General features: G+C 37.4%; 1 protein-coding gene across 2 annotated transcripts in view; it reads right to left on the minus strand.

Annotated features, from left to right (window-relative positions):
• The window catches only part of LOC125489755 (WAS/WASL-interacting protein family member 3), a 131,166-nt gene that overhangs the window by 86,582 nt on the left and 21,844 nt on the right, over positions 1-22,740 (minus strand). Inside the window, exon 2 of one of the 2 annotated variants that reach the window (XM_048626684.1) lies at positions 3,543-4,120. In XM_048626684.1, coding sequence (XP_048482641.1) covers positions 3,543-4,120 — 578 coding nt within the window. Of the gene's footprint in view, positions 1-3,542; positions 4,125-22,740 lie in introns of both variants that reach the window. The other variant, XM_048626685.1, reaches the window with a different exon arrangement.

Consider the following 22,740-nt stretch of genomic DNA (forward strand, 5'->3'; position numbering starts at 1 on the left):
GGCACAGTGTTGTTTCGCTCCTTGGAAGAGCCCATGGCTAGAAGTGGACGCTTATTTGGTGGTGAAGATGATCATTACACCTACAACATAATAATAGGTGCACTTACTTCGTCGTTGGAGGCAGTAAGAAAGGTTCTAGTTTTAAAGCCAACACACGAGCCACATTTTTGAGACCTGGAACCTGCGAATCTATCAATCCTCTGAAAGTACACCTTTCTCTTCATATTTCGTAAGTTCCGTACTTACTCCACCTCAATCTCAATTTCTGAGGAACTTGTTTCAAGCACTATTTCACGTAGAAGCGACATGATAAGAATTATTGAATATTAATATTTGTACGTAATACTGTTACTTTGAGGTTATACAACGGGTTTGACAGCTACCTGACTTTAACTTTAACAGTAACCGGCCAACATGGGGTGGTTATGGTTATCGTTAAAGTTATGACGTCATTTTAACCATAGTTGAATGGTGCAACCAATTTTTCGCTTAACCGATGCTTTGACAGACGATGTGACGTTTGTAATAGTTAAAGTTAAATGGTGCAACGCACCCTAAGTAATTATAACCACTGCAATTTAACCAAATATTAATAATCTATCGTTCATATTGAAATTATTAAATAATTGCTGTTACTGCGCAAAATTAACAAACACGTCGAAATCCATTAACAAATTACTAACAGTAAACATGCTTGACTAATATCGCAAATCTGTTTATAAATAATTGAAACGCATCAAGCGTTAATATGTTATCAAAATAATGTACATAATAGTGAATTGATCAGTAATAATATGAGTATGTAGGTATTATGTAAGTACAATTTATGTACTGTAATGAGTCTGTATTTATGTACTTACAAAAGAACTGCATTTGCAAAAGAAGAATCAAAAGGGAAATAGTTATTGTTTGGCAATGGCAACTGATGATGGGGGCAAATCTTAATACATATTTTATTATATTTAATGCAAATAATTATGTACCTAAAGCTTACGAAACTCGTGTTGAGAGGATCGTGAAGAGGTGGAAAAAGAATTTGTTGGAAGTTACTGTCCAACAATTTCGTTTTCCACCTCTTCACGATCCTCTCAACACAACGGAGCAAACCATAGACTTACCAAAACAGAATAAAACGTAGATGAAGTCTAAATAAATATCAGAGAGCAACACGATATGAATAAACAATCTATTAACTACTACAGGAAAACGATCAAGAAAGGTTACAAACAACTAAAACACATTAAAACGATCTAAAAGAGGTCATTAACGAAATAGCAACTAGCATCTTACTTAACGCCAATACGAGTAAGAAACATAACAGCGTAAACTTTGCGAGCAATTGTTCTCATTACAAAACCGTTTAATACGTAAAACCTCAGTTTTATGGATCAAATATTGTATTATGAAGATTTTAATTAAATTTGGGGTTTCATCCGTAACCTTGCGGTGCAGTATGTGAACAATCTCCAGGTCTCGAGGTCACGAGTCACGAGCTAAACAATCGCCCAACTCATTAATTTATCATAATTTTCCCCTTATGCATTCATTAAGTATATTCCGTGTGGCAATGTGCTGTGAAGAATGTGCTTTTATTTGCCGGTTTAACTGTTCCTTTTTGGTTTATAAACGCTGTGAGCTTTGATTTTTGTGCCACTAATATTGGTTTTACGTTTCTCATAGTCATCGCGTTTCGTGAAACGATTTTTGTGGCATGTCATGCTTTACTCGGCCTCTATCCAGCATTAGGTTTTGTGTGTTTTCCTTTTATATTATTTCATTTCTTTTGATTTTCACATAAAAATACAGATTTTTCATACTAAGCACAGGCATGTCATAATTACTCATGACGTTAATTGTTTAGTTTAGGAAACATAACTATGTACTTGGAAAATAAGAGGATGGCAATAGATACAATATAAATCAATGTAGTAATAATCTAACAACAAACAAAACAATATGGCACACATCCATGAATGAGGACTACGTAACTACAGATAGAATGACAACAATGGAATCTTACAAGACAATAAACTAATGATAGTAGGTCATCAAAGCAGATTATACGCTAACAACCACTGACACGCACTCTGCATGCGTGATTTTAACGAAACAACGTAACGTAAACGTAGATAAACACTTCTTTGTTCCTAAAGTTTATATTTAACAAGATATAAATATGGAATTAATGAAGTTTAATAAAGTTGATAATCCCGAGATAAATGGTTATTTCGCTGAGGGACATCTTAGACAAAAGTATGTAGAATAAGTAGGCGCTATGGACAAACTACGAGAAGACCCAAATTTCCAAAACCGGTGACCTTATATGTACGAAGAGACGTAGAATGGAGGAAGCGAAATAGAGTAGGGTATATTATATACCTATGTCTAGATCGAGGCACTAGGAGCTTAAAGTACCTAGCTATGATTTAGATCGAGGCACGTGGAGGTCCGTAGTTTCTACATTTATTGCATTGATTCATCCTCGGAATAGGGGAGACACGAGAATAGTAAGAATCGATAAAGCATCGAAAATGATACCGAATAGGTAATTCAATCCAGCTGTAAATGTTTCCAGTATCGTACACCTTCACTTTACAATGGTCGACGGCAGAAGTTTGCAAAAGGAGAACTGGCTAAACTTTCGATACCAAGGCCGAGTCGGATCGCGACTTCGTTCACAATACTTGGACTACTTTTCACTTACGTTTGTTTGTAGTTCCTTGCATACTTTTTGTACATTATTCGTTCTAATGTTTTGTTTATGTACCTACTTAGTTACAGTAGTGCAGTAGGTATGATATTATAGGAAAGGAATTAAGTAAAATTTTGTTTAGATAAATAATTGACCAGTGCTCATTTGATCATGAACAACAAGGCTAAAACATTATTTAGTTTGATGTTATTACCATGATCATAAGATTCATGAGGAGGATGTAGTAGGTTGGTGCACCTACTTACCTAATTACATTTATAAATAATACCTATGTACCTAACGCAATCATCATTGGCCACAGCACAGCATCTGTTGTAGATGGTAGTTGCAGCACTCGTAGGTTTATGGGTTGCCACATCGCCGTTGATGGCTGTACAACCCTATAGAGGCACGGCATTTCTTTCCGCATCAAATTTAACGCAATAAGAAATCGGAAACGTTAAGTTATGTTTTTAAATAGGTACCTACTTAAGAGCTTACTTATTAATTATTATTACGTTTACGACAAAATTCCTATATTTTAATGGGGAAAGTCCTGTTTTCCAACAGAATTGAGTGTAAGACAATGCATTCAAGTAGGCATGTGATGTAAGAATACCGTTGAAAGCGGATCTCGGCCGCGCTGCCTGCGCGCAACCTCCGAACAAAAGACATCAACGCGTAGCCCAAAGAAAGCGCCTCCTACGAGCTCGCGTAAAGCGAACACACTCAGCACTATCCGCGAGCGCTATTTATGTCGCATTGAACTGTCAGCGAGATTTTATGCAGATACGAGCTACTCGTACAATCTCTAATTGGCACCAGACTTTCTATAGGTATCTGTTGGTACCTGAGTGGGATCGGCTGAAAGGGGAACCGATGCGCTGCGGGCAGCGGCGCGATAACGGGCGCGGCGGGGTGCAGCGGGGGCAGCGGCGGCTGCGGGGGCGGGGGCGGCAGCGGCAGCGTGCTGTAGGGCGGCGGCGGCACGTCCAGCGGGGGCTGCCGCCGCGCCCGGCGCGCGCGCCGCCGCCACGGCCGCTCCTCCGTCTGACACTCGGCACTGACCACACTGCGCTGTTGCGTCTGCACGGCACTATCACTCGCATCCTGTACTTGCACTATGTGGACACTGGAGACGTTGGGCGCGGGCTCGCCGGGCACTCGGACGCACACCGAGTCGGCTTTGGGCGCCGGCACGGGGAGGCGCATGGTGGCTGTGAGAGACGCGCGCGCACGTCGGGCGCCGCGGGGCGACTGGCGCGGGGGCGGCGCATGGCGCGGGGGAGGGGGGGAGCGGCAGTCGTAGGGCTGCCACAGCAGGCCCGACAGCGCCTCGGCGGCGGATGGCGGCGGCGGCGGCGGCCCGGCCACGCTCATCGAGCCACGCGCCGTCTGATCGTCTTCCGCGCATGATCCTTTAGCATTCTACCTGGAACAAATATGAGTTTTTGATTATTCTTCCCTTTCCTGGTTCATCGCTAGTCCCTTGGAACTTTAGTGAAGCTGTGGGTTCCACCGGCGATACTTATTGCAAAGTTCAGTATCGTGATCACTGCACAGGGTTATAGATTTACCCTGGGTGGTGTGAACTGTTTAGTGACTGGATGTGATCATGTTGTCAACTTTAGCACTCCTTGACGGAACAATGCCAAGAATGGAAATCAAATCAAATATCATGATGTATCGCGTATTAATGTATCGCAGCATTTTTACAGCTTTATGCTATTATATTTTAGAGTTTTAGGTGTTTATTAATCTACTAATGTCTTTATGATGACGATAGAATAAAACATGAATAACAATAACAACATTGTTCTGTATTCTGATGTAAAATGTAGAAAGTAAGACCTTAAAGTTTTATGTGATCACAAAACAGAGAGAGATTATAATTTTCCATAACAACACCATAGACCAGTAAAACGCGATTAGCATACGAGTACAACATGAATAAGCAGAGATCACAGCTACAGGGTGTTAAACCTATCGATGTGTCGATAACCGTCAAATTCAAAATCAAGAGCTACTTCAGTAGCCCAAAATAGCTCCCCTTCATTTCTCATACATATATCTGTCAAGTACAACGAAGCACACAACCCATATACCTCCTTCATAGAAGGTCTGTACAGTCGAATACACAAAGCTATAAATCCGTCATCAGTCATCGTATCGTCGACGTTGAGGTGAGTTTAGGGCAAAGGGGTCAGTCTAGCTTAAGGGAAAGTTTCGGAGTACTGCTGCCAGGGGTCTATAGATTTTGTATTAAGCGTGCCGATTGCATGACAATTCTTGTTCGTTCTTTCGTCGATTTAGTGCCAATTTCTCCATAGTCGGTTAGAACCATGAAGTAGTGGTTGACTTTTGTCATTTTTCTGTCATGAATTTTATATGGACATGACGTTTAATGACGTTTAATTTATAAATCAATCCCCGTCGGTTAGATAACCGACTATGGAGAAATTGGCACTTAGAGTGTGATCCCTTTGGTGCTTTCGTTCGTTCGATGCCAAGCTAAAGTAACCCTCCTGAGGCTGCACAATGTTAGTGCCTGTACATTGTGTCAACACTCTGTATCCTGCTGTACCTGGCTTGGGCTGAGGGGGACCTATTGATTTGATTTAGAATGCAAATTGAGCGATTAATATGTATGCGGAAGTATGTAGCTCACGTGTGACAATTAATGGTATTGAATTTTTAAAGCTTAGGTTAGGAAATAGCGATTCATGTTCCCGACCGAAATATTAGCATGTAGTAAGTCTGATGTATGTCAAAAAAATTGTTAGAGTTTCTGCTGAACCCTGAAGTGGACTGGAGTACCTAATACTTTTTTTTTATTGCTTTGAATTGAATTTATATTTTATCAACGTGATAATAATAATAATATACCTATAGATACTCGTTAAGCTAATAAGAAAATTCATAAATTTTCTTGTCCTAATTACCAAGGAATAAATAAAAAACATGTTTTTGTTATAATCCCTATAGTTTTCAATAAAAAGAAATATATATTATAGAAGATTAAGTTTACGTAGCTGCCTCACATTGCTCCAAGTCTGAAAAGATGAAATTTTCTCTCAACAAAACTTAATATCACGACAAAGCTCTTGTGTAAGTAAGCTCCTAGAACTTTATGAAATTTTAAAACCTGTTGGAAACTGAGATTAACTTAATCAGTCAGCTTTCCGGGAGCTTTTAAAGCTTCAAAATTGATACACAAAAGTTCAGTTGTACTTTGAGATACACACTGACAATTTCGGCACTGCAAATATTACTCTTGAAAAAGTTGGTTCTTGAGAATCTTGCGATAGGAAACTTTTAGCAAACGAAACTGTATCTAACTTTACCTATCTTTTGAGCTTGAAACACAAGGTAAGGAAGATTTTTAGACAGTCATAAGAGCCGTAGACATAACCACTAATCGGATATACCTACTTAAATAAATATTGAAAACAGATAAATAATATATAATATTTGATGTTTATTCAAATCGTGTCAGCGGGCTAAGCTTTTAAACCGAGTAGGTACCGACATTTGCGTAACTGGGTAATTCTATGTTAAGTACTTACCTCAATTTAGTACAATTCTGAACAAAAAAATTAATCCCCTACCTAAATAAAAGCGGTTTGATAATGTGTAGTGACGACCATCAACCACTGCTTATAACCGACATCACAGTTCACTCATCCCAAACAACACGCAACCAAATAGAAACCAAGGTATTACCAGAGCATTATCCGGACCACAGATAAAGGAAAATCTTAATCCACCTCCGTACAGCAGCGAAATCTGCCAGCGAGATTGGCTGTCCAAATTCAAAACCTAGTAAAAGATAATTTAAAAAAAGTTACAAAACTACGAGCGTTGAAAAAGGTCCAACAAAATGCGCACACAAAAAGACCTCAATTTACTGAAACATTTCATTAAAAATTAACTATACTTAATATTTACGTTTTTACTTAGTAATACTCTGATGTACTCTACTGTAAAATGTTCAATAATTAAATATTGCAGACGGCGTCATTAAGCTAGCCTTTACCATGTGATTTTATCACTGAAACTTTTTCATTACTATATTTATGGAAAACAACTATGAAATATTACGCAGCACGGCGACGCACCGCAGCAATGGGGCTCTGCCCTTAAAGGCTGACCCGTTTATGACTGTCCTGAACATTTACGTTTTTGAACGAGTTACTAAGTTTTGTTTCTAAGCAGCCGAGATCTCAGGAGAAACGCACACAGAGCAACATCGCTACACTTTCACCTCACAGGCAAATCGACTCCGCGGCGCCGGCCAAACAAACTTGCCAACACACACTCACAACCAAATACCACTCTTAAACACAAACGCAAAAGCCCCATTATAACCGCGACGGTTAAAGTTGTAGGACATTAAACACCGCTGACATATGAACGAAACAAACAAATACACGGATATGATAACTGTTATATCATAAAGCTCGTTGATGATAGTGTTTTTGATGTTACTTTCATTTCTTTCTTTGTAGTTGAAGTTACAATTCGTCACGGGTTAGCTAAGAATAGTGTCAGAGGTTAATTCAACTCAAAAAGAGGTAGTGCAGCAGGGTTTCTAATTTCTAAACATGATACTTAAACCCTGATTACAAAGTGGCGATATTACTACTAGAAATTGAACGACTGCTCGGCCGAGGATACTGTCTCGCCACTCTATTCGGTAGGTGTAATCAAGGTACTATTGGGATTGTGAGTGAATGTGTCGTTAGAATTAAATTGAACTGTATGCATTTACAGTATTTGTAGATACCTATTTATTTGCCGAAAATCTATTCTAATTCAGCAATTTCAGCATACCTAAATATTTCCACTCAATAACCATAACCTGTACAACTAATTCATCAGTTATCACATCACACTTAGGCCCTGTTTCACAATGTCTGGTTAGTGGCTACCTGTGAGATAAAATACATGCTGTCACTGTCAAAAAAATATAACAGAGAGTGACAGCATGTATTTTATCTTACAGGTAGCCACTAACCAGACATTGTGAAACTTTTAATAGTACCTACACCTAACATCATGGGAAATTCAAAGAATAAAATCTCCACCTGGCCTAAGAATTCGTAAAAATATAATCTTGCAAATCATGGAAGGGATCACTTAGAAAGCTTTCTCCGCCACCTATAGCAGCAATCTATCCTCATAAAGATCAAACATCTATCATGGGAGCGGTCCACAAATGGATGCCATTTTTTATACAAAAAAACGTGGCTATTAAGTAAACGATAAATGGCCCACCGACGCCGCTCATCCATCAGAAACCTATCACTTGCGATTGATAACATCATTTGCTATCGATAATATCGTTATCAGCTTAAGGGCCCGTACAGGGTGACGTGCCCCGCCAAATTTGGGTTTTCAATGCTCTTCACACAGCACACGCAGTGACACGCACACATGTAAGTTTGCACAGTGGGTCGACAAACTTTTACTCGCCAACTTTATTGACAATTATTTTCAAGTAGTGATTTGAGGGTAAGTATAATTTTTAATTACACTGGTAAGCACCAGGAAAGAGTAGAAATTAATAGGGGTGCCACTTTTCTCCATACTCGGAACCCGATTCGCTTTCTAAACAAATTTGGTATTTACTTACTTGTAGAAAGGTAACTACAGGTATTAAAGTGTAGATACTAAGGGTATACTAAGCCGAAAGGGGATGACTCAAGGGGTCATTCTGAACAACTTTTGGTCTACGAGTTTTGCAAATTCGCGAAAAAAAATCGTTTTCCATGGTAGCAAGTCACGTGTCATCTAAGTTTCTATGAAAAAGGTTTTTTTTTTGTTAATTTTTAAAACTCGTAGAATAAAAGTTCAGAATGTCCCCCTGACTCACTTGTTTTTACCCGACTGCCGAAGGAGGAGGGTAATATTTTTCGATTGTATGTATCTAACTATGTATATTTTTTGGTAGCAGAATAATAATTTTTCTTATTTTTAGGGTTTCGTACCTCAAAAGGAAAAAAAGCAACCGTTATAAGATCTCTTGGTTGTCCGTCTGTCTGACTGACTGTCTGTCACCGCCTTTTTTCTCAGAAACGGGTAAAGATATCAAGCTGATATTTCGCATAGATATGGGGAGTACCCCAAAAAAATATTGGGGTACTCCCTCTCCCATACAAGTAAATTGGGGCTGATATATCCGGTTATTTTGATGGTGTAGGTAGGGTATCGTTGAATAGGTCTTTTAATATAATAGGTATAAAAAAGGTTAAAATATAATTATTTTGCTTTTACCCTTAAATTTGGGGACCACAACATAGACAAATCCTAATTAAAAAATGGTTTCAATAGATGGCGTGATTTTATGTTGGGTAACTCACACTGAGTTGCAGAAAGGAACTTTAAGTTAATGTCGGCATTAAATGTATTGTTGCCTTGCTTTGATAGTATACGGACAGAAAGAGACAGACATAGATTTAATGTCGACATTAGCTTAAAGTCCCTTTCTGCAACTCGGCATCAGAATAAGAAGTGATGATATCTCAGAATAATAATGGTTAATGGTGCTATTCCGCTGAGCACCGAAACCGATGGAACACAAGTGAAAAGTGGTCATGGAAACGCACTAGGATAGACCCTGCTCCTAGAACAAGGCATGAGTTTGTGATTTGTGTGCGTGAAAAGCGAGGATGGAAACTTTGAATATTTTCTTGATTTTTTTTATTATTGTTGCAATAACATATAGTATTTTTTCTGAGTTACCAACCGAAGTCACCCTGTGACAGGGTGACTAGATAGGTACTTCTGCATATCCGCCGTCTATCGTTGGTTTTTTTAGTAACTACTGTCTATAGAAGAAATTCCTTCATTGTCAATTTTACGTTACGAATGAATTTGGTAAAACCTAACTAATCCAGAGGAAACCTAAAATATCTTTCTGTCTCTCTGAAAAACATACTTAATATCCCAAACTCGATGCTTTTAGCTATTAACATCTTTGAAATAAAATTCAGTCACCACCTTGTTCCTGCCCTCATCAGATCCTCACGAGACCATACCTCAACCAGCACCATGAGACTGTGTTTTTGAATCCTAACCTATTGTTCCTACGTATTGTCATCACTTAGATCCATTCGCTATATTCCTGCTCCTCATCAGACCTTTACGAGACTGTAATGCCAAGCGAGAACATTGCCCACTATCTAATTTAATTTAATGTATATTGAATACCCAAGTAACATTTCATTCGAGCTTAGGTTGTAAGAAATGCCTTTAGGTTTTATAAGGGTTGTGAAAAGGTTAATGCTTTGCTATCTGGTCATATTGAGTACTTGAGAATGATTACTAAGTCCTAAAACTAATTGTTTATTAATACAACCTTGTAGCTGCTGTAGGATGCTTTATTTATTTATTATTTATAGAAAAGCTAGCATTAATGCTAAAGTGAGAGCTTAAGGTTAAATTTTTAACCTTGTTACAACCATAAAGTTATGGAATATTTAAATTACTTATAAGTATTTTTTAAAACCTATCTTAAACCTTTAGGTTGATAAGAGTTGTCTAGGCAAACAAATTAGGACTACTTGGTGAAAACCAAAAGCATTAAGCACTGGCTATGAGCTAAAGGCATGATTTAAGTCCTACAAGAATATTTTAAAGCTTTAGAGGCATCCTCAAAATATGTTTAATGCTTTTTAGTAATTTCCTAACGGCCGCCATATTTTTTCAATGAAATAAAAAAAAAACTTACCAAAAAGATACATTTTAATTAATAAGGGAAAATTCAGTAGCGTTTCCTATACTATTCCAAATATATGTTTTTTTTATATAGACAGTACTTTTATTTCTAATATAAATTTACACCAAACATAAAATTTTATCTATTTTTTTTAATTAAAATATCTTCAAATTTATCATTTACAAAAGGCCCGTCACTTATACAGAACTATTATCCGAAAGTATCACAATAAAGTGCTAGTCGTACAAGGTTTTCATATTTCCTGACTTCAGCCTAACTACTTACTATATTTTGTATTAATACAACACTTACAAGTTAGCCATTTTGAGTCTTGGAAAGTGTCAGGTAATGGCGCCATTTATTATAATTATTATAAAATCTTACACAGAAACATTTTAAGACCCGAGAGTCCTGGGAAGGCATTACAAATATCCATCAAATGTGTTTCAAGTTATAGTAGAGTTACATCCAGGACTAATTTAGAACTTAAAAGCTGTCTTCCAAGGTTATGTTAACGTTAAATTAAGGTTGTGAAGGTTTTATTTAGGTTCTGTGTAAGTTGTTCAAAAGGTTCTGGGTTTGAGCTATAGGTTTTGCTGTAGCTCTCAGAAAGGTTCTAAAACGTGGGCCCTTTTTGCACTCAGGAGGTTAATATAAGGTTAATATAAGGTTATCGAGCCTTCTAAGTCTCACGAGTTGATTTCCATACAAAGGTTCTAGAACCTTTTCAAAACCTTTTTAAAACCAAAAATGTTACTTGGGTATTAAGAATTATGCTTCATCAATTTCAAATCAAATTATGTTGGTGTCATAAAAGTTGAAAAAGTGCAATGACAACCAATGTGCAGTGATTTTGTGTCTGTACACAATTAGATCGCGAGCTGTCAGTGCCGCCTAAACCGACGTGACCCTTCTTTGGAGGCCACCGGCCAACTGAGTCAAACGTCGCTTGTGTTTATGATTTTATAACACAGAAAGCCGCCATAGATATTTGTATGAAGATTTGAGGGAAAAAAATTGCTCAAGTTTGGGATTAATTTACACAAAATAGGTGTGTGTTTATTTAAAAAAACCGGCCAAGTGCGAGTCGGGCTCGCGCACAAAGGGTTCCGTAGCAGCAAATATAATATTACAGTTAAATCAACCTATCTCAAAAACTATAAGAGATACTTTGATCAAACCAAAAATCGTTGAAAGAGTTAATTAGCATGCATCACCTCTATTTTTTTTAGAATTTTATACCCCGTAGTTATAAAAATAGAGGGGGGGGGACATACTTTTTACGACTTTGAGAGCTGATATCTCAAAAACCGTTCACTTTAAGAAAAATGTTTTTTAGAAAACTTTATATCATTTTAAAAGACCTTTCCATTGATACCCCACACGGGTATGTACATCGAAAAAAAAAATTTCATCCCTCAGTTACATGTATGGGGGGCCCCACCCCCAATTCTTTTTTTTACTATTTAGTGTCATATTTTTGTAGCGGTTCATACAACACATATTCCCATCAAATTTCATCACTGTAGTACTTATAGTTTCCGAGTAAATCGGCTGTGACAGACGGACAGACGGACAGACGGACAGACGGACATGACGAAACTATAAGGGTTCCGTTTTTGCCATTTTGGCTACGGAACCCTAAAAACAAGGTATTTAGCGCCTAGTCCAAGCATTTATCTTTATAATTTGATAAGAATCATATGGAAATTCTTGATAATTACGACACAGTTGTTACAATACGGGAGTGTGATATCCTGGTTTTTCGTGATATTCTGAAATTAATTTACAGTTATCCATAATCATTTACTTAAATTCGAATGATTCAGCACCTAGCTAGACTCTTTAACTACCTGTGTGATTTTTTTCAAGGCTGTAGAGCATCATTTACTACATAATTCTATGACAATGCCAACCCTCGATTCCCTATTGCAGACCCTTAAATTAGTTTATGGTCCAAAAAGATGATCCACTGTCATCTTTTACCCATAGGCATACCAAAAATATTGATATTGTGGGTAATTTAGTCTTCTTGTGCCTGGAAGCAGTCGTTCTGAGCGATAAGACCGGAAGTACATTCTACTGAAGATGATAATAAAATTAAGAATAAGACACTAATAACTATAGGTAGGTACACACATCTAGTGGCAATCCGTTTACCTAATAAGATACAAATGCCTTTCATACAGTTACAGAAGGTGAGCCAGTATCAGTACCAGTCAAAACAATGTTATTATGTTTAGTCCCTTCATAGTTCATAGGTCTGTAGTAGTCCGTAGGTACTTCGGCAACTTCTCAGAATCTTGCAACCATAGACAATGGAAAACGTAGACAGAAAAGAAAAATTCGTATTCTATTTTCAAACGTCGCATTGCAAATCAAACAGTAGTACCAAAGAGGCGCACTTATTTAATACTCCAAAGAGTTCCGAGCTGCTAACAACGCAAAGAAAAATAATAGTGCGTTCCTTTGTCATTCTCCAAGTCAACAATGGTGAAGACGGAAATTGGAATAAGAATGAAAGTGGATTGCAGCTTATTTTTGTAAGCCGGCAATCTTGGACTTGAATTACCTTACTATGGTACTATGTAGGTGTTTATATGGAACCGTATTGTAGGCATGGTCCACTTGTGATTTTGTATACCAATCAGTATAAACATAAACATGTATCGCTATGATAACAATTTGCAGTTCATGGGTGCGATGCGATGTGGTGATAAATTAGTGTAATTATAATAATTAAATTGATCATAAATTACGATAACCGCAATGCTATGATGCATCATCAAATAAGATAAAATAACATTAGACTATAGTAGGTGAATAGGTCCCTATAATTATGTTAGAGATGTCTATGGATGAAAAATTTACAGATTTTTAATTTTCATCTGAAATAAGAACATACGGGCTTTCTAGATCCCGGGACAGAGAAGATGTTTCCTGGTACCTACATATTAAGGTTTTTAAGATCTAATAATTAGTAAAACGGGCTAAATATACATGGTGTTAGAAAAAAGGTACCTATAGTAATAAGTAGGTTATAAACTTTTCATGGAGAAACAAATTTTAAAAAAATATCCTGAAATTCTTGGAACATAAGTTATTCAGAATTACCCCCTATATATCACTCACCATTTCAGCTTACTACACCATTTTGCAACACTCTGTATGTATTTTAATAGCATAATATAAAACCCTATATACATGTTAATAATCTGAATAATAAAACATTTAATTACTAAACAGATTTCGATAATCAGTGGATGAATGCTGCGCAGGCCTCACCAGTTTCAATCACACTCAAATTGATTACCATCTGTCCGACGCACACATCGTATGCATGCGTAAATTGCTTAGATTGGGTCAAGCGAAATGATGGGATCCTCAGCTTAATGTATGTATCGTGTTTATTAGTAGGAACAGACGATATTCGGAGTGTCTGTCTGTACATGACATGTTTATAGAGTGACGGAATATTGATTCGAGTTTAGATTTATTATTTATTTATGTAATTGTATCTACCTCCGTCCTATTAAATTATTAGATTTTCTATCTACTATCCTTTTCATCCGCGTTGTTGTATTTTCTTAAATTTCTCTTTTGTTTTCTTAAATTTTTCCGATATCTAATGTGGCATGATGGTAGTGGTTGATTTTGTTTTTAAGTCTAAAGTTTAGCATATTAGCCGGAGCTTGATTGATATGCTACACACAACGTAACGTTGGTTTATACATTTATTTCTGTAATCCTACACAATTTACAGGGGTATGTTAGTCAGAAACTGAATTTAAAAGATATTTACCCACTCTTTACTTCACTCTGTTGGTAAGTAGACTTCCCCAAACGCGTTCAATATTGTACCAACAAATCTAAGTTACCTGTGCACAAAGCCTTTCAATAAAAGTTTCGGTCAGGGCGGCCATCGCGGCGGGATGCATAAATAAATAAATAATTTTGTCGGCAGCGACGGCGACACAGCGGCATAAAGGACAGTGGAGGTTCCACAAATCCACAGTCGGAATTTCAAGTAAAATCAATACTGATGGAAAATGGAAAACACACCGTATGTAGGTTAGTCAGCGTGTTAGTATTTAAAACTACAGTATGTACTACAAAAGCTAGACTAATGGAATCATACTAGCCACACACTGAAGATGTATGAAAATGGATATGCATACCTAGCACGGGATGCAAGACACTGGCACAGACACTGACAAGTGGCAAGATTAGCGTCGCGCCCGCTCATATCGCGCGAACGCAAAGACGAGCAAGACGGAAAACTATTGCCACGTCTTGTCGTCCGCGTCCAGCGCCTCGTGCAAGGTAAACTTTAGGTGTAAAAATATACCACTACCTTCGATTCTGCACACGTGTATGACTGCGCCGAGTCGTCTGTTTGCATAGGGATTATCATATTAAACGCGGAGCAGGGTGGCTGGCCCGCGATACAGCGGGGCGGATATCGGAAGATATCAGTTCTACGTACGCACAACGCAGATTTCAAGTTTGCTTTTGATAATGAGGTGATAACAAAGTTTGTATTTGCCAGAGCATAAAAGCGTAAAAGTAAATATCAAAGTGGACATCTCACATTCAAAATAATATTATAAGTAAATACCGACTACATACTTATAAAGGTCAAAGCTCCCTGACACCCTAGAAAATATCTTGAAAAACCTGCGGGTGAAGCGAAGCTTTCGAGATAAATCATTAGCGTTTAGTTTACAACGATATTCTAAAACCTAACATGAAGTTCTTGTAAATACATAAATATTGACAAATTTCAGAGAACTCGTTGACCTCAGATAGCACAAGTGACCTATCGGAAAAATGTTTCCCCGCGGAAGTCCACATTCCTTCAAAAGCTTTCATTTAATTTTCCTAAGTAAAATCCCCGGGTTTCTTTCCAACCGCTACTCTATTTATGGCGAAGGAAATACAGTTTTGAACTTAATATAAAATGAAATAGGAAAATCTGCTTAAAATTTGTATGCAGCTGAAAAAAATTGGCGATTTACTTATTTTGCAAAGATTTTTTATCAACAAATAATTATCCACTGTTAGAATGACTTCTCCACAGCAGCAGTGCCATAAAAAAACGTACTTACTTTTATCACCACCACCTCTTGTCGTACGCGTCTTGCGCCCCGTGCTAGGTAATGCTGTTGTCATCGACGAAAAAAAAAACATTTATAGGTACCAGTATAGTGCTCGAAGAGTTTCTTTCACCATTTCTTCTCCTCTCCTGTGACTGACTCTTTGACAATCAACAAACTAATAGTACAATTTTATAAAAGTTTTATGTTTCTTTCTGTATAAAATTATATTCTATTATATTTAATACAACTTCATACCAAGTCGATATCCTGACCCCGCTGCCCGGAGGTGGAATAACTTCACTCGAGCCCATTAGCCGCTGCACCTGGGAGCAGGATGCAAGGGAAACTTCCACTGATTGCATTCAACCTACCAACTTACCGTTGTACAAAATTAGACTTTGTCACCAAGTTTAAAGATTCATTTGGGTGAAAGTTAGCGGATGTATTAGCTAGGGTTGTGCTTGTGTTGCGGGTTTTAACCCCTTATTCTCGTTATAATTGTGTGAAAATGATACTCAAATAAGCTGAAAATATCAATTGTGTCTGGCTGAATTGGATAATTACACAAAAGTTTAAATACGTTTATAGGACTTACTGTAAGTACGCATATTAAGGGCAATATTAAGGACCAGGGTACGCCAACGTCTGAAAACCGACACAATAATATACGATACTTTAAAAAGTGTAAATCAATGTGAATCAAAAGCCAAAGTATTATGAAGTTTTGTATATTTACTTCGTAGATTTTTTTTTCTGATAGATCATCATAATCATTATCATAGACAGGTGGCCGGCAGTGGCTGAATGAGGGAGGCCGAGGAAAAAGTATTGTAGCGCTGCTTGGGAGAGCCATATGTCCGTGGACGACTACGGGTTGATGATTATGATCATGACTTCCATTAAATTTAATACAAATAACAAAGCAACCCTATCAGAGGTGATCTGTAGTCGCAGTTCTTTCCGCTTCAGTAGTTTCAGCACCTGACTGGACTCGCTCGCTGTATTTGGCACGGTTTAAACTTGCCAACTCCGAGTTCGGCGCCTGAATTAATGATAGCGGCAAAAGATATATTTTGTGCAAAGACGCGGGGCTAAGGCGCTTCGATTGAATTTGTTGTGGAACTGGCTGCACTAAAGTTTTCACTCGGGACATCTAGTTGCCTTGTACTTTTTATTCTACTTTGGTTTACCGCGATACAAACTTATTTTATCAGGTAGGTTCGTACCTATACACTATAGTAATATTGCGAAGCCTGCCTATTGCCTAATTGCCTATACCTATTGTAACTACTTAAGTTTGTAATTTCATCTTTGAACTTTTATTAACTCTAAAAACTATGGTTTCTCTCTACCATACACACATCGAGTCTGAATGTGTAATTTTATATATTTTTTGTTCATTGTTCATTTATTTATAATATTTCTTAATAATTAGATTTTAGATACTTTTTTCTACACTAAGCATAATCAATTAGCTGCTACTAATTAGATTAGCACCAAATTTTACGCAAATGTTTAAAATATCCGTAGCAATCCAACCAGGATCCCATGAATAGTGCGGCAGTGTATTTACAACGCTGAAATCGTAGCCGACGGAAATTCGATCACAAATCAGATGACATCGGGCCGGGAACAAGAGCGTTCAGAAACGCTTTGAATCGAACATAGGACGCCCCGTTTGCGGCTCCAATGGAGAGTATTCTCAATTGGGCTAGTTCGGAATTTTCGAATATTCTAGAATTCCCCAGAGTATAGGCGACTTAGTCGGGGATGTGCGAGGCTTTCAGAGACGGCTGGCTGACCTGGTTCGAGATTGAAGTAGAGTTTACTACTGTAGAGTTCTTTAAAGCTGGCATTGTTTAAACCAACGCATAATATATAGTCTTACCTACTATGTAATATGAAAATAGTACACTTCAAGACACGGCTTTCCTCCAAGACTGCAGGGTTTTAGCGGGTTGGACATTAGAGTATGTTCAGCCCTAGCCTGCTCGTATGAAAGATATGCTCGTATGATCTGATTCGGTTGTTGTGGTACGAGAGTTACCTATTTGGTCACTTGTTTGCACATAACAACTGCCAACAGTCACTAAGTCCTTGCGAACCCTTGTAAACACCGCTTTAGGAAACACTTACATTCTGTGCTCGTATAAAATGAACCCTTTACTTTAGTAGCTGCCCCCAATACCGTCCCGTTGGCAAGATAGTTCGGGAGTTCGCCCATTACTGATAGCAGTTCAGAACTAGTCGCAGACATCTCGTAGAAACTTGCGCTGGAGTCTGTGACCGACCGTTTTAGCTTATTGGACTTGTCAACAAAACTGTACTTTATCGTCTAAAACCATTGAGTGAGAAACGAAGACACGATCCAGTATTGTTCTATGTCAACACTGAAACGCTTCTTCATAATATTAAAAAAGGTGAACAAAGTTAAAAAATCTTTAACACCTTATTTCCCATGAAAAGCAGAACCTTTTCTTTTACAACCGAAAACTTAAAATGAATCCCTTTGATGTGTAAATTTGCTCGTAAATTCACTTTGACAATTACATAAAAATAAAGTTTAGCAATTAAAAAGTTTAATTAGTATCAAGGGACAGAAAATTTCAATAATTTCCTTTTGCGGTACAAGCCTGTTGGCAGAGTTGTTAATAATGTTTGTGTTCCTTTAATCTAATTCAAAGTTAAATTATACAAAGGTGAGCACGATGTTTTACAATTCCACTATTTATTTTATTTTACAAGTATTGCAAGTAGGAACCTAAATATAAAATTAACATATTCTACAAAATCCAGGTTCACTATTTCTTATATCGACTGAACAATACTAGCTAATTTCTGCAATCCATTACAGTAGCATTAAATTTAAAATCGCACAGAGCCAAGATAAGCCGGGTCTCCAATATCGCGACAGGACAATTTAGCTAATTTATTCAAGTACTTAGTGGAGCAAAAACTTTCTCTCTGTAAGTTCGGCAACAACAGTTGTAAATCACACGGCTTGAGAGCAGCTCCACGATCACTATCTGCTAAATAAGTGGGGGCATTCGAAGATACAGGGATACATTTTGGGTACAGGGGCCCTATCGCGAAGTCAAAAAGAAGTAATTCACGAAGTCATTAGTGTCAAATTCAATACAAATGGAATCCGAAAATCTTTGTCAAAACAAGTTTTCAAGGAGAAAGAGGGACTACTCGTACCTTCTAAGTTTCAGGCCTCTAAAAATATACAGGATGTTGCATAAACGGTATAACTAGTAAGACGAAATGGATGACTCAGGGGGTCACGGTCTATTCTATTCTCTGTGCGGGTGTAAGTACCTGCACCTGGCTCTCTCGAATGGAACTTTTGTGCATATCCCCAATGTCTAAACTGCCTTCCTAAGCTTGGACTTTTTGCCAACAACGCTAGTCCACTGCGGGTTGGATTTAAATACGTTTAGCGTTTGGTAACACTGACCTTAGTATTAGGTATTAGAATGTATGCTTATGAAAAATGCGTGCCAAAAGTGGAACATACTTATGAATATGAATGATTCATTTTGTATGTTTGAACAGGGTCCGGTGAATAGAATATATAAATTAGGGTACACAATCATTTAGCTGTATGATGGATGCTTGATCACGAAGATGCCGGGGCTACTCTTCCTTGGCGGAATCGGTACGTTTAATGAATTGACATTAATATCGTTTTCGTAAAGGTAGAGTGACCTTCCCGTAGCGTAAACACAACACACTCACTTAATAAAGTATCATTGAAATAAATACCTTCGCTATTTTGTGCTTCAAAGACGATTTAATTTCATTCTGTCTATTTCCTATCAATGTGATTGTCTGGAAGAGATTACTTTTAGCAATAAGGCCGCCGATTGTGCTATTTATTTTCTTTTCATGTTTGTAATACTGTTTTTGTTTGTGTGCAATAAAGAGAATTTTATATTTTATCTTTATCTTTAATTACTGTCTATTGTTATAATAAATGCAAGTTATTTAAAATGAAATAAATCTGCTATATTTGAGAGAATAAAAGCATGTACTACCTACAGAACCCCGTTTTTAGCGTTATTCCCTTTATACAGCCTCCTCCAGTGGCAACAAATGGGGAAAACTCCTGATATTTTTTTGTGTAACTTGTGGACTTTTCTTTTATAGGGCTTTATTTCTCAGGTCGGATTGTCAAATAAAGTAGCTAAAGGAAGGTCAGCTGGATAAGGTTGCTTCATAAAATTTCAGGTTTTGTTTTGTACGAGTGAGCACATTGTAATTGAATTGGCGCAATTTTTTGTTTTATTTTTTGTATCATTTTACTTTTTATTTTTTTTATATTAGAAATTTTATTTGATACCTACTTAAGTATTTATTTACGGCAGACTTTTTAATGATCGTATAAAAGTTACCTGAATTATTATCCTGTTACTGTCATGTATGTAGGTACTATGTACTAGTAACAATAATCTGAATAAGTCGGTAGGTATTGTAAAATCAGCATTTATGTAAACATCGTATGAGTCAGTAAAAATGAACTTTTCATTAAATAAACCTACCTGTGTATTCATGTTTAAAAATATCAACAAAAAAAAATCTTACTGAAATGCAAAATTCAAATTTCTACAACTTTTCATTGGTAGGGTCAAACATGTAAGTTGCGAACCTTTGTGTAGATACTGAATGACCCAACTGCTGTTAACTGTAGCAAAACTTTATCTATCAGCAAATGAAGCATGAAAGTTGTATAAAAGACATGTCCCCTTTGCATTCCGGATGAAAGCAATACTCTGTGCTGATTAGTTCCATTCATTAGTTGCCAACTGGTTCACGGACTTTCAATGAACGTAACATGTGCGGGGTTAATGTTATACTTATATAAAAAAATATCTTTCGACCTTATTTATTTAAACCATACCAATCATATCTTCAAAAAACTTATTTATATTCCTTTTTCACTGTGTGAATTGTAATTTATTCATTCAATCTAAAAAGTAATAGTGAAGGTGGGTTAATCCGAATTTCGGATAGTTCCGATTTTGCCGACTTCTTCCAAACGCAGCCATACCTTGAACCGTGGAACAACCCAAGCAAGGTATAAGATTAAGTTGTCATCAAGGTGAATGGTTCCTCGGTTCAAAGTATGGGTGCGTTTGGAAGAAATTGGCAAAAATCTGAAATACCCGAAATTCGGAATAACCCACCTGCTATATTCTATTCTATTTTATTCCATGAATAGAAGATTTTCGTAAAGTATACCAATAAAACCCTACCTCAAAAATTCTTCCACTTTATGTTTCTTTCTAGTGCCTCCAACAAATCAAGGCAAATATTTTTTATTAAATCCGAAATTCAGCAAACAAAAAGTTCTACAAAAGTCTCTGGACCCGCCACTCGAAATGTTGGGCTGAAGTTTCAGAAGCCACCGTCTGAAATGAGAAGTTACAGAACCTACCTGCCTGAGAGGCACTTTATACTAATAACCTATTTGTTAAGATAATATTAATTATAGTTGCCTTAATCCATTATTATATATACTTAAGTATGGATATTTTTAGGTATAGTTTGTGTAACTTCTAATTGTAAAGTCATCGTCATAAAACAGTAAATACACTCAAGGGCACTAAATGACCCCATTATTTACAACATTTAATTTAAAATTGAATAAAATATTATTGTTTTTAATTGGTAATATCCTAATGGTCTGTTAAATGTACTTCAATGTTGCAGAAGGCGACATTAAAGCTAGCCTTTTCCGTTAAGGATTAATTTGGTGCTTTTCTCAGTGGAACCTTTTCATTGCCCGTAAGTGTAGTTCAATATTCTGGTTCGGCGGAAAATAAGTAAATCAGTAGAAAATTTATTATAATTGATGAGAGAATGAATCGTCCGTAGTCGAGCTGGCTTCAGTGATCACTGAGGTTAAGCAATTCATGGCACGGTTAGCCATTGGATGGGTGAACGATTTCAAGTGGTGCATTGTATTTACGTATACTAGCTAAGAAAAAAAATCTATGTACATGTACGGTGTACGCACCGACCGAATAGGAGTGTTAAGAAAATTGAATTAATTAGCTAAGAAAATCCGTGACAGAGGCAACCGATACCTTGATTGATGTTCTGAACTGATAGATTGAGAAAATTGTGTCTTACCAACCATCGTATAGTCTTCACCTCGCTACTCAATAACAACCTTTACAATCTCTACCTAAGAGTGATTTCAGCCTGGACTTCGGAAACCAACTTAATCCTGCTACTGTTTCACGGGAATACAGTATCTATTCCTTGGTAGTTAAGTGCTACAGCGCGGATGAATGTTTAAAAGAATATTCATTTACAACCTGTCTTTAGAGTGGGACTGCGTTATTTATTCTAGAGCGAAGTGTTTCAGCACTTTCAATTACTAGGGCTTTAATTTAAAACAACAGAAACAGTACGTGATAGGGAATTTAAAGAGGTTTGTTTAAATAAGGTAACATCGACATGAATGTAGGAGTAGGAACATAGAGTTGGTAATAGAAGTAGGTATTGACTATGGTCTGTTTCTTTTTATGAATGGTTCTCTTGAAAAATGGCGTTTAGCACGAAATGTTGTTCTATCGATCTTGGGTGTAAATAAATTAAATAACGACTGTTCAAGTGCACCTGCGGTTTCATTTTCATCCCACAACTTTTGGGGGCTCGTCCGGGATGGGAATAAGCCAAAGGTGCTGAAGATGGTGTACATAAGGTGTAAATAGTTGTAAATAAGGGGTCGTGTTGCGTGAAGGAGTTCGCACACGGCAAAGATGGCGGCATGGTGGCGTATTGAAATATAATTAATTATGGTGAAAATTCAAAATTATAAAAGGTGGAAAAATTTAACATGAACGATTGAAGGTGATATATTTTATACGGATTTTTATTAATAAGGTGAAGGTGAAAATGAATGACTACATGATGATGACGGCGGCGACAATCCCGACGTTTTCGGGAGCGGACCCGGCGTACCCGGCGGCAAGGTGGGTGGAGGACTTCAGCAACAATGCGGAAGTGTGCGGCTGGTCACCTCCACAAAAACTGCTGATAGCGCGACGTGTTCTGACGGGTGTGGCAGGTCTGTGGCTCCGCACGGAGAATAAATTCATGAGCTTTGAGGAACTGCAGCGGGCACTGCTGGAGGAATTTCCTGACAAGGTTGATACGAAGAACATTCACGAGCTGATGACGGATCGTAAAAAGAAGATTACAGCATCAGCTAAGGA

Source organism: Plutella xylostella, chromosome 17 (assembly GCF_932276165.1).
Source record: "Plutella xylostella chromosome 17, ilPluXylo3.1, whole genome shotgun sequence".
Classification (NCBI taxonomy): Eukaryota; Metazoa; Arthropoda; class Insecta; order Lepidoptera; family Plutellidae; genus Plutella; species Plutella xylostella.